Below are 14,567 nucleotides of genomic sequence, written 5' to 3'. Positions count from 1 at the left end.
TCGCTCTAAAACATAAATTGACTTGATTGTCGGAGTATGCGCAGGTACACCACTGCAAAGCCATCGTCTTCCATTTTTCGGCTAATAATCCAAGTCAACAATGGATTAAATTTCAATATGTTTCGTAAATTGAAGCTAAGATAGTAAGAGGTTGCAATTATATTTAATATGTCGGGGTGCATATTCGAATGTGTGGTACTCCTTTTTTTCACACTTATTATAAAATACAACACACTACACCAAAAATGACATTTTATAGCGCGCTTATTAAATACAAGCGTTGTTGTAGAATTTTTAAAAAATAACGGAGGATACAACAGCGCTTTTTTGACAAGCGTTGTTGTAGGGTCATATAGGGTCACATAACGCTTGCACATAATGCTTACAACCCATTTACAACGCTTTTTGTAAAAGCACTGTAAATTGAAGCGTTCTCCCATAGCTTTTACAGCGTTTAACTCGCTTTTACAAGGATTGTCCTACAAAAGGATCTCTAATAAAGTGAAAATGTACACACTATTTTAAACTAAAGCCTCTAACTCTAAGATACAAATTGATTTGATTGTCGGACCACCTCAAATGAGGAGCTTCAGTCAACTTCCCCACCGCAGAGCCATCGTCTTCCACTTTTCGACTAAGAATCCAAGTCAACAATGGACTAGATTTCAATATGTTTCCTAAATTGAACCTAAGATGGTAAGAGGTTGCAATTATATTTAATATGATAGGGTGCATATTCGAATGTGTGGTAGCCCTTTTTTTTTTCCACACTTATTATATGTGAGTTTCGCCATTATAAATTATTTATAAAAAAAATATTTCAATATTAAATACAAATACAACAGTTTCATAAAATGTTTTTGACTCGAACACAATAGTTTCATATTATTACATTTATTGAATATCATTTTATTGTAACATATGATAGTAGATGGATAGTTAAAATTGCGTCTGAAAAGCTGATGTGCATGAAGGGATACTCTTGCTCCATATTACATCTTACTTCGCATAGAGTATTTCATTACACCTGGAATATAGACATTCATCAAGTAATTCTTCCAATTAATATTTCTAGGATCAAAGTCAAATCCCTCATCAATAGCTCTCTTTGCTACCATCCGTAAATTTTCTACATTCTGATCGTCAAAGCTGTGTTCAAAAAATTGTACCAAATTGACATATATTAGTGTGATACAATATCCATTAAATCTATTATTTTTTAATTAATATTAATACCAAAACTAAAAGGATCAAATATTAGGGAGGGATGGAGTATATGGTACGTACATGCCCTCAAAGATAGTGTAAGGTCTAAAGAGTTCTATCGCTGACTCCATCTTTGATCCCTAAAAAAGTGTAGCCAATAAAAAGTAAACAATCATAACATAAAGGGGCAATTTACATAATTTATGCAATAAACAACAATACAAAATTAAAACGAGTTTTATGAACAAATACCTTGTTTGGGTCAAACTCATCCATACTTGTAGAGAATAATGCCATCTTTTTTGCAATAAGTACCGGTTTTCCATTTTTATTTATCCATGGATTTTTTGTAAAATAGCAATACGTGTTATCTAGAACATCAGAAAAGTTGATTGGATTTCTCAATGAAGAACTAATATTGTAGATCAAATTCGTGCAAAGATTCTTAGAACGAGCCACCATTGCTACTATCATGGAATTTACCACCATATCCACGGGTATCTACAAGAATTAATTTGAGATCCTTAATTTTAAATTTAAATCCATAACATTTATAAATTATAGAAACTAAATAATAAAAAAAGTGAAATATAGAATAATTGAAGAGATGAAACTCACAATATCTAATACAGTCTCCGGAACACCAACAAAGCTCCTTATTATTCCCTTACCGTACCCATCAATAATGAAGTTAAGAGCTCTACGATAACAAAATTTTATAAGAATTCCTGAACGGTAATTTCATATAAAACTTACCGCTTCATCCTTTCAAAACAATTAAATAAATATCACTTTATTCCCAATTTTGATTTAACTATAAAAATTTACGTGTGCCTTTTCATATTGTAAACTAACATATTATTAGAAAGTTACTTGAAATTTGTCAAAAGAACTAGCTTTTAATTTTGATGCATCTTTTTATTTTATATAGATTAATAATTATTTGATGCATGGTTACTGTATGACTTTTTATAGTGTCAAAAAAACAAAAATTATCTTTTAGGGTTAAATATATTTTTAGTGTCTATCAAATTTCATCTTTTTAACTTTAGTCCTTATAAAATAAAAATATAACTTTTAGTCCATATAAAATTATATATTAAGTAGTTTTATTCATTGCTAAATTGAAACATGTTTAGTTGTCTTTCAACGTTAAAACCTTTAAATGATTTTTTGCAAACATATTTAGAATATTACAAAATGTTTCTTCACAAAAATTTAAAAAAATTTAAATTAGGATAAATTAATTAAGTATATTTTTTAAAAAATATATAATCTCAAGTTAAAAGTAACAAATATGGACCTATAAGAAGTAAAAATATATTTAATCCTATATTTTATACGACTTCAAAGTTTATAAAATAACAAAAATTTAATAATCTAACAATAATGTTTGATTGACATCATACAAAGTTTACACTCATACAACATATGAATTACTCCTTTCTTTCCAAAACAATTGAGTCATTTGATTATTTCACACATATTAAAATATATATATATATATATATATAAACTAAAGACAAATAATACTACTTTTATCAAATTATCTTTGTTAGGTATTGGTGCATTATGAATCTAATAAATGTATAGTAAAAGTTATTACATTGAAAACTATGTAAGTAGTTTTAGTTAAAAGGTATAATTAATATTAAGTGCATTGAAAATTAGAAGGGTTAATTATTATGGGATAAATTATTTTTGTAAATAGGTCAAAATAACGGGAGAATATAATTTATGGGATATGTAATATTGTATTCTGCCACTAAGCGTATTAAAAATGAATTTTGTTTTGCATCACTGAAATGCATGGTGTTTGGTTAAATTGGTGGTATATTTTGCATCATAAAGTTGGTGTTCTGCTTCTCTCTTTCCACTGCTTTTGTTTTTCCTTTTCTTTTGTTTTGCATATATTTTTTGTATTGCTTATGTTTTTCCTTTGTGTGAAAAGTGTTTGGATTTTTGGCCAACCTTTGGGCTCAATATTGGTTATACTAAAATCTATCTTTTTAATCATAGATATAACATTGACGTACGGGTCAATATTAACTCCATATATGTGTTTACTAATTTGAAATTATTAAGCAATTTAGGGGATTGATGCAAGATTTTATTTTACTTATCTTGGGGGGTCAATATTTATATTAGTAGTGTTTAAATGTACTTATAAATTAACTTATGGTATGTCGTTGAGCTAATAAGTTCCCCGTAACAGTTTATTAATATGTGATTAGTTAAGCTTCCTATAGTAGCTCATTGAATAAATACTTACAAGTTGATTACCCAAACACACCCTTTTTTTAGAATAATATAATGCTAGCAATTACTAGGCTTGCTTTCCAATTGCAACTCTATAAGTGACATTTTTGAATAAGGCAATGAATTGTTGAATGCATATGTGAGGATGTGTGTATGTATGTTTGTTTGTTGGTTTGCTTGCTTTCTTCGTGTACAAAGTAGTGTTGACAGGAGGTAGTTCAATAGGCAGAGCATCGCCATGCAGAGTTCCTTACGAAGTTTGAAACATTGACAAATAATGTTGTTTCCTTCAGACTGAGTCATCTCATTGTCGTCTTAATCTAAATTATGAGGAGGATGAGTATGACACTGATGAGGGTGATGACTAATGATTTTTAGTGACAATTTAGTTTTTTAGTTACCACTACATCTTTTGTTTAGACTTCATGTAGTGATATTATCTATATACTGTTATGACCAGATCTTTTACTTACACTTGTAATGATTTCTAATGTCATTTTGTGACTACATCTTTTCAGAGTTGTAGTAATGTTATTTTGTATTTCGATAACACTATATTTTGCTTTAACATAATGACATTTTAATATGGTTAAACTTTAATTGTTATATTGTATTTTTAATATAATTGAGAAATTATTTATTGGTATTGACAGTTGTATGAAAACAAAAAATTTATTTAAAATAAATATTTAATTTTCTAACTGCACAGCTATTACCCACAAATATGTTGTGGGTAAATTGATTAATATTTCAAATACTATTTTTGTGGGTAAATTTATGGAAATTTTGTGGAAACATTACCCACGGTAACAACGTGAATATAGTTATTAATATTTTGTCTATTATAAAGTGGAACTGCTCGTGGATAATTTGTGTGTAAATTATTCACATAAATGCAATGAGGATATTATCCACTGAAAGGTCATGGGTAAAGTGTATCTAAGACATTTCCATGGATAAGAAGTTACCTACGGGCGATTTATCTACAAACCTGTGTATGTGAGCAAGTCGTGGATAATTTATAAATTACCCATTATTTTTCCGCATGTAAAGATAAAATATGTTGTGAGTAATCACACTTTTTCTTGTAGTGTCACTTCGTCTCTAATATTTGATTCTTTAAGCATTTTATTTTTCTCAGAAAACTTTGGTTCTTTTAGAAAAATCAAGATACAATAATAATATTTTTCTTTTTGAACCTTAAAAATCCAAAAACATGCTTTAAATGAATTTTATTTTTATTTAACGAATGAAGGATAAAAATGACTAAACTTGCCTACATTTATTTTGTCTTAATATGTGTTGTAATAGCCTGATTTTCCGCTTACACAGGTTATAATGCATTTAGAATCGATCATTAAGTGTTATGATGAGTTTAAAACGAATTAGCGTTAACTTAAGAAGCTAACTTCTTGATTAAGAAAGGTTACATGGGAAAGAAGAAAGAAAATTGTGTTTTGGCCGACATGAGTTAGCTAAGCAAAATCTAGAACTCGTTAAGCATATTTTGCTGACTCAAACTCCATGTTGAAACCAAGTTGGTTTTATATTTAGAGTTTTGATGTTAACAAAAGTATTTTATGAGAACAATATATTCAGCTTCACAGAGTATAAAAGAAGATCATGTTTTTGAAAGAGAAAAATTAAAATAAGATTTGATTCAGACTTATGATTGAAGAAAATCTTTGACCAAGTTGAAATGAAGATATTGTCAAATGTTTTTGAAGAAAATCTAAAATAAGATTTGATTCAGATTTATGATTGAAGAAAATATTTGACCAAAATGAAAAAGAAGATGGTCAAATATTTTTAAAGAAAATCTAAAATAAGATTTGATTCAGATTTATTATTGAAAAAAATCTTTGACAAAGTTGAAAAGAAGATATGGTCAAGATTTAAAGAAGATTTGGTCAAGATTTATCTACAACAAAATACAAACATAATCAATCTGAAGAATTTACAAACTCAATTTGAAAAGTTTACAAACTCAATTTAAAAAATTTACAAACTCAACCTGAACAAAATATGAACTGAATCAATCTGAACGATTTACAAACTCAATTTGAACAAATACAAACATAATCAATCTAGAAGAACTGCTTAGATTGGATTCATAAATAAAGAATTGGCTAAAGAACATATTATCAAAAAGCATCTTGTACAAAATTATTTTTTAATTAGATCATTTTTTACCAAGCTAGGAATAAAGATACAATTTAGAATTAAATAAAGACTAAGTTGAATCCCTAATTTTATCTATAAATAGATACTCAAGGATGAAGAAAAACATAATCGAAAAATCAGAAAAGAGTATAAGAACTCAAGTTCAAAATTCCAAATTCAACTTAGAGGTCAAAGAGAGAAATACTTGTTCGAATGAGAAATATTTTTTAAGTACTTTTTTAGAGTGTGATAGACATTGTTATAACCAGTTTGTTAGAAGAAACTACTCAAGTTCCAAGCCTTTGTATTCAAACCCGATAATGGTGTTAGTGTGCCTTCAACAATTTGGAGTTTTCAGATTGTGTGGAGAAGACTTGACTAGTAGAGTCAAAGTGTGTGTTCCTAAAATTTTTGGGGTTGCCAGGCTGTTTGAGAAGACTGGCTTGGAGGATCAGGTACTTTGTAATTCAAGTTGTTGAGTTTATTAATTAAATTCTTCTAAGTGAATGGACTAGATTTAGCCAAGTTAGTGGTGAACCAGGATAACTTACTTGTGTCAATTTACTCTTGCACTTTTTAGTTTTGTTATTACTTCTACTTCACGTGAATCATCAAGTCTGGATCAATTTAATAAAGTCTAAAAAATTATCAACCTAGTTAAATACAATTCAACTATTTCTTATGTTTGCACCTTCACCCTTGTCAAGCCTGACAAATTCAGTAGACTTGTCAATAAGCTTGGGCATCACGAGACACATGTCAGGCCTGGGCTGACTAGAGGCACATGGCATGTTCTAGTTAAGCCAGAAGAAAAGAAGAGAGATTCTAGAATAGAGTGATTCACTTAGCAAAATATGAAATTCTCATCCATTTCCTCAATTCCTCTCTATCTAAACTGTCGGAATCCAGAGTCTCCCTATCTAGAAATTGTGTGAGTGAGTGGTTCTGAGGTTTCGATCCCGATTCAAAAATGTTATCAGTGCAATAAGGTTTTGTTCGATTGTTTGGAGGAGTTAGGTTTTTATACTAAAACATTTAAGGAAGTAATTTCAAAATTATTTCTTTACTTTCTTAAGGTTATTAGGATATTAAGGTTATGCCCAAACTATCAAAAAAATTGATTTAAAACTTTTGATAAATATTGTTATACCGAATTAGGATTTCGTTTCAAATTAAGGTTGTTATATCGTTACGAGGGGATTACTAGGGATATTTTTGGAAGGCATGATTATACCCTAAATAAACTTAATATGACATTGCCTAGTGGTTGTAATACCCTAAGGTTATCCTAAAATTTATTTTAAAATATATTCAAACTCATGACGAATTATCGATAATTACAGTATCAACAGGATTATCGTTAGAGGTATCGTTCGAGATGAACCTTAGAAGGGAAGTAGTTTTAGGGGTTGTTTACTACAATTTTTCCAAGACTTGTGTCAACAAACAAATCGGGTAAGATTTCGTACATGTTGGTGTGATTAACATATATTTGTTAATATATATATATATATATATATATATATATATATATATATATATATTGGCCCAAACTCTACTAGAGATAAACAACTAAGGAAATATTTCATAAGATTATTGTGAGATTATGTTGGCCTTATATAGTTTAGAGAGTGGTCATAATTGAGAATCATATATTGAATTTGTGTGGTGAAGTCCACTTTTGTATGTATGGGCACACGATATTGATTCGTCAATTTCATCCCAAAGGGGATTATTGTTAGCTAGCTTTTTCAGGGTCTGGACGTATTTAGACATAAAAAATTGGGAGGATGTTGGTGGTAATGGGGTCAAGTGACATCTAATTTCTTGGAGGATGTCTTTGACAACGTTTAAAGGTCGATGCCTACACATACTTAAGACTGCATTATCATAGATAGGCTTGATCTGAGAGAAATATTTCTAGATGGTGTGTTATGTGAATAACTATTTGTGATATATATTTATATATTTCTATTTTACACCTCATCCCATTTTACACTTGTACCTCAATCTTAGCCCATATTGTCATGTGTATGTGGAATATTTTATTATATTGCATATGTCAAGCTTCATTCCTCCCCATTTTCCTAGGGCATCAAGTCAGGACCTATAGACCAAACTTGAGATTGAGAACCACAACGAGACATTCATAGGGTGTTGGAGCTTCGACGCAGATGGGAACATGGTGACATACAATGATTGTGTGGCCTGCACTTTTAGAAGCTATGGTCATACTAATGTGAAAATTCGGTAGGCGCGTGCACATAACACAAGCACTACCATTCCATGAGATATGGGATTTTCATCGTGCCTTCCATGGGGATCTTATGTCCGATAACTAGGTCAAAAGACATGTAGGCAGCACTGATTGTGCCTACCTTTAGCAGTTTTTTAACGTGTATTGAGGTCAAGGTCGACTCAGTCTTTTGGGTCCGATGTTTACTCATTTCATCCTATTATCCTTAGGATTTTATCTTATATAGACATGAATGGTGGTGTGGTAGGTGTGATATGAATATATAATGTGTACCTAGTACTAAGTCCTCCTTTTTGATAGTTAGTTGTCTGATCTAGTGCTTTGATATGTTTGATGTATGGGTCCTACCTAACCACGTGGAAGTAAGCCACAAAACATTCATGTTCTCTTTTTATTTAATTTTTTTTTTGTTATGGAGTTTGTCGGTTTAAATTAATGATACCAACTTTATTGGGATGATTATCCTATTTTGACACTTTATATTTTCTTAGTTTGTGCTTAAAAAATATTTGTATTCAAATTATTAGTGAATAACTACATGCCAAAGTTGCACAACATATAGGTTAAAAGATCGAAATAGTGTTTAATTGAGTTTTATTTAAATGACAAAACATGATATTCATTACATAATAAAAGTACAACGATATTATATGTTTTACCTCAAATAACAACCAAAATAATAATTATAAAAAAAACAAGAAAGAGATAGATAAGTTTTTTAAATACCTCACATCATCGACCCAACCTGGAAATGGTTCAAAGTGAGTGCTAGTTACGACAGTTGGACGTATAATAATCAAAGGTAGATCTTTCATATTTGCTACAAGCATCTCTCCCATTGCTTTTGTAAATGCATAGGTATTTGGCCATCCATGCAAATTTGCCCTAAGTTTATCAACAATTATAGGCAAAAAGTTAGGGGCCCAAAAGGATATTAAACATGTGAAATAATACTTTTTCTTCTTTTAATCTTCGTTTAAAGAGATATAAGTAAAGTCTGACTAAAATTTATTTTAATTAATATTTGAATTTGGATTCACCCGACAATTCGTCTTCAACTGAAGCTCATTAACCACTTAAATTTATATACTTTGTTGAATATAAAATAGGGTTAAATATGTTTTTAATTCTTACAAAATTATGACATTTCAAGTTTAATTTTTAAACAAACTTATTTACTTTTGGTTCATATTTTGATTTGATAGAGACTATTGTGATGGACTTAAAGTATCAAATTTTTACCAAAGCTTTTCAAAATAGGCATTAAAAAGAAAAATAGAATTCAAGGACTAAAAATATAATTATTTTTTTTATAAAGCTTAAATGTAGTGTTTTATTTAGGAAATTCATGTGCGAATGGGACGATCTCATGTACTAGATGTCTAATGTCAAGTTTGATTCCACTAAAAGTTATACCTATTTTTATCTTTATATATATATATATATTGTGTTGGAACATAGAGTATAGTAACGTGTGAATTGAAAAAAGTTAGAGTCTCTCCTCATGGGATAGATTATACACAATCTTAGTGTATATAAGGAGGAAGTTGAATTATTAGGGTGTGCCCCAAGGAGTGTGCAGTTTTGTGATGAGGTAGACGTATACCATTTTACCACTACACGAATGTCGTTAACGTCAAAGTTGGAGCACAATAAAGTTGAATGTAGTTTCCAACTTTATTTCTTCTTCCTCTTCAACTTGACGCAATTTCGAATCACTTCTCCTTTTTTTCTGTCTTTTCGATTTTATGAGTAGTCCTAAAATAAATGATCATTTGGTCTCTTAGTGGTTCTAATATCCTAGTTTATCGGTTTGCGAGTGCTCTTAATGCCATATTAGAATGGATAATTCTCAAAGGGGTCCTACAGTGCACGAGGAGTCTGATACAGTTTGACTGAATTGTTTTATCCTCGGAACGTCGACGTTATTGATAGTCTTCTTGCCCAACTTTATACAATACCATGAAATTTTTTAAAGAGAATGATCTATTATGTATCTCATCCCAATAATCTCTTCTGTGGCGACAATTTTTTTTTTTTTATATTCAAAAGAAGGTAGTGTCTATTTTTCTTATAAATTTGAGTTAACATAATTAACACAATATTCAATTTTGTCTACTATTGCGGTATAGAATATTCATAATTCACCTTACAATTCCAAACTTTTTCATAACCATGTCGATTGTCTGTTCATCGGCCTTTTGTGCTTCGAGTTCACTTAATTTGTTCTCTATCAACTTCTTTTCTAATTCAATGTCCAATGTTGACGAGCCTTTGAGTGTCTGACCCATAAAGAAGGGTTTCTCACTAATAAGTCCTTTCATCTGCCCATACACATAAGCTAAAATAGAAATGCAAATAGATAAGAACTCATTTGAAATGATTTTTAGTTTTATGTATTGAAAATTTTAAAAATTAAAACCAATTTTAAATTTAAATTTTTAATTTTAGTTTTCAGTTTTTAATTATCCATTTTAAATTTTAATTCTTAGTTCAGTTTCAATTTTTACTATCTTGCTACTATGTATTGAATCTCATAAAAAGAGTACTGAGGGAAGTAATGCTCACATAAGACTCCCTTTGGAGCAATTTAAGAAATAAAAAATTAATCACTCTGTCGTAAGAAAAAAACCTTAAAAGAATATGTATTATACATTGCAATTTCTACTATATATTTTCAATAAGTTACAAATACTCTGAAATTACTAATCTTTTTGAAACAAATCAATTAATTATATGTGGAATAAATATACCTCAAAAAATGAACTGTATTCCTTTATTTTATTTCTTTTGGTGCTTCACTAATCAAATATTTAATTTCAAGGTTCTTCATGTTTACTAATTATTACTTCCTTGCCTTAAAAATTTTGTTATTTAGGATCTGTTTGGTGATTAGGACAAGAAAGAAATGATCAAATAAACTATCTTATTTTATCTCAATCCAACTTTTGATGAACTAGAAAGATATTGAAAGTGATTATTAAATTCTATCATATATTTTTTTTTTCTAGTTAAAATTGTTACATTGGATACAAATCGAGTTAGAAGCTAATAGAGTAACAAAAGATCATAATTTACTCATAAACCCTTATAAATTATAATTTAAAATATTAAAAACTGAAATATTATTAAATTTTAAAAATAGATTTTGATACTGAATTAAAAAATATAAAGATAAATAATTAATATTTAAAAAGTATATGATTTTATCACAAAGGTAATTGTGTTATTTTATATATAATCTAGAAAATAAAATATATTCAAATAAGAATATTAAAAATATAATTACTATTAAAATTATAAAAAAATTATTTTAATTTAATCTTTTTAACAAATGAAATATACTTCTCTTAAAAGAGTAATTTTTTTCATTTAATATAATATGTTACTCGTGTTTTATTTTTGAAATTGTTTATTTGACTAGTCGTGTCGATGGTTTTTTTATTTTATCAAATTATTTCATTAATTATATAATTTAATTATTGAGAATTAAAGCTACTGTTACTAAAGTTTATTATTATTATTGTTATGTAAATATTAATAAATTATAATTTTATTTCATTATTTATATTATTTATATAATTTTAATGAAATTTTTGTTATTATTCTTTTTTTAATTATATAATTTCTTAAATTAATTTATTAATAATTATATATGTTTTGAATTGTTTCTCTTTAACTAATTTTCTATGGATGAAATTATTTTTGAAAAAAAAGATTTTCAATAGATAGACAAACAAAAAGTAACTTATTCTCTTTTTAAAATTCTCTCAAACGTAATCTTCAAAATATTAAATATATTAAATGCTGAAATCAATTTTTTTCTTCTTCTACAACAAACACATCCATAGTCTTACCCGTAGATACATGTAAAAGAATCTCTAGCTTGAGACAGTTTTTTGCAAAACTCAACACATTGAAAGCTCCCATTGTATTTGTGGCCATTGCAATATCAAATCTGAAAAGTACAATATATAAAAAGTAGATACTAATTTTTTGGTAAATTGTTACTATTTTTTTAAGCTTAAATATTGTGCACAATGTTATAATTTATAACCTCTCATCAAATCTGGTGGTGGCAGCGGAATGTACTATTATATTTATCTCTTTCAACATGTCCTCTCTCATCTTTGCATCTTTTACTCCCAACATCTCAAGAGACACATCTCCAACAACAACAACAACTTTCTCGGATATGAAAGTACCAAAATTCTCACCCTTCTCATCTCTTTGCAACCTGAACAAGTCTTTCTTAAAGACCTATACATATATAATAAATATTACCTCTGTCCATAAATATAAGACATTTTTTATGAAATTTAAAAAAAATTGTTGTAATATTAATTTTTTTGATAATTGCTATGATTTTATAAGTTTATCTTTTAGGAAGACAAATAATTAATGTTTTTATTAAAATATTTAGTTTAGATTGTTAAAAAATATGTAATATAATTAAAAATATATTAAAAAATAATTAATACATTTAAAAATTTGAAAAGGATCTCGTAGAGACAACAACAACAAAATCTTATATTTAGAAAAGGAGAGAGAATAGTTCAACTAAGTAAGTAATTTACATAATTAAGTAATTAATTATTCCCAACAGTTTTGTTTTGATAAGCGGTGTAATACTAAGGGATTACAAAAATAACTCAATATACTTTGTAAACACATAAAAAAATGGTTATTTCACCAACTAATTATTCCAATATATAGTTAATATTTTAACGCAACCATGAACGTGAGTGTAATGATAAAGAATAATCGGATTTATCATTTTTAACTTCTCACTTAAAATTTAACTCATTATTCATTATTTATCAATTTGTATGACTAAGAATGTCAAAGTTTTGGTTTAAATTTAGGTTTAGTCTTTCTATTATTATCAATTCACAGAAATGATCCTCTTATTTTAAAAGTCGACAATTCAAATTTTTAATCTAAAAAATAACGTGATTATTCTATGTTTTATTCTAATTTTATGTGTTAATAAGTTTATATTATTATATGTAACATTATATTATTTGTTAAAAAATTAGAAGGAGAATCAAAACTGTCATAATTTTAAAATAAAAAATTAATTTCTTAAATCAATAAAAAATTATATAGACTAAAATTGCAAATAACTTTAAAAAGACAAGCTAAAAAATGTTAAAGATTATATATGCAGTAAAATGACAGCAGAAATGTCAATGTATAATTAATATAGCAAACCAACAAAAGGCTACTCCATTTCCCTAGATCACATATAGCTATTGGGGACCTTGGATTGACAAATGTTTAACTCGCATTTCAATATTAACTTTTCTTTCATGAAGTCATTAATCAATATTTTTATTGTATGTTTAGTTTTAGGCGGATTGTCACGGTAAATTATCGTGATTTTGCAAGAGTTATATAGTGTAATTTCTCTAAATTCAATATCGAACGTAATTCTTACAATTTTGTCAATCAAATCAAATATATGTGATTCTTACAATCCTTCCGTAAAATCAAATATATTTTAGAGTATTTATCAGTAAAATTTATTATTTTAATATTAAATAACTACTAAAATGAACGGTTTTTAAAATATAATTAAAATCAATAAAAGAAAGTCTTTCAATTAATATATTTTTTACATTCTTTATAAAATGATCAGGTAATGAAATCAATATGAAATATAAACTCCGACTTTTGGAGTATTTTTTTATATGAACAAAATACACCAATATTACATTTAATTTTTAACCGAAGTAATTGTTGAGCAACTATATATGAGAATGACATACCTCAAAGTGTAAGCGTTGAGTAGCTAAATGAGTATTTGATGATCTCACAAGAAGGTATAACTTTTTTATGTTTGGTTGAACCCTTAATATCTTCTCCAGAAAAACTACATAAATAAAAACATTATTAATTACATTGAACCAATCTTCACCTACCCCTTAATATAACTTTCTTTTATATTTATCATAAAAAAATATATAAATTCTGCTTCCAAGGATTAAAACATTGAGTAGAAATGTACATCATGTACCTTTTCCTAGGAATCCCGTTGCACCTGTAACTAAGATGGTCTTTCCTGCAAAATATTTAGGAATATCTCCCAATTCCATTGTAAAAATAAGGTAAAATATAGCTATATATTTTTCTTTCTATGTAATATATTATATAGTGAATGGGATTAACTTTAATTTTGTGGAATGTCGACTTTGTATATATAGATAGATAGAGAGTGTATGATATATAGCTAGTTAATAAGACGTTTCAAATTGAAATATAAACCACCCGAATTCAAATTAATGCACTCGAAGGAAAATCAGACCTCATCAAAAGTTTTTAAATATAGAGGTCCAGGAGAGGTGGGAATAGATCAGAGGCTATTGCCCAGCCTATTAAAACTCTAACTTGGCTTAATCCGTTTAATAATAAAAAATTAATTTATGTTTAAATTCTTTTTAAATTTATTTATTTACATAAATTATATTCATACTTGTGAATATTTGGAATCCACGTTGAAATATAATATATATATATATATAATAATAATAAAATAAAAGATTTATTGTATATGTGTGTTAAAGACTCTTCTCACAATGCATCATCCAGTCTTATCAATCACAAAATAAAAGATCAAACAGGTGGTACATTCAGGTAATATCACAATTTCATTCAAGTAGTAAGAACACTTGTAACACCC

General features: G+C 27.8%; 1 protein-coding gene across 1 annotated transcript; it reads right to left on the bottom strand.

Annotated features, from left to right (window-relative positions):
- Positions 1 to 818: 818 nt before the first annotated feature.
- Positions 819 to 14,090, bottom strand: LOC101502609 (fatty acyl-CoA reductase 8-like). Its single transcript, XM_004490251.3, has 10 exons — positions 13,905 to 14,090; positions 13,657 to 13,760; positions 11,943 to 12,145; positions 11,743 to 11,843; positions 10,034 to 10,226; positions 8,612 to 8,770; positions 1,825 to 1,906; positions 1,459 to 1,707; positions 1,288 to 1,346; positions 819 to 1,149 (listed from the first exon to the last, which is right to left on the bottom strand). The coding sequence occupies exons 1-10, from the start codon at positions 13,981 to 13,983 to the stop codon at positions 993 to 995; spliced, it is 1,386 nt and encodes a 461-aa protein (XP_004490308.1). The 5' UTR covers positions 13,984 to 14,090; the 3' UTR covers positions 819 to 992.
- Between the last annotated feature and the right edge of the window lie 477 nt (positions 14,091 to 14,567).

The sequence above is a fragment of the Cicer arietinum genome, chromosome 2 (genome assembly GCF_000331145.2).
Source record: "Cicer arietinum cultivar CDC Frontier isolate Library 1 chromosome 2, Cicar.CDCFrontier_v2.0, whole genome shotgun sequence".
Taxonomy (NCBI): domain Eukaryota; kingdom Viridiplantae; phylum Streptophyta; class Magnoliopsida; order Fabales; family Fabaceae; genus Cicer; species Cicer arietinum.
Note: the sequence above shows the minus strand (reverse complement) of the source record. Positions and strands in the feature narration are given on the sequence as shown.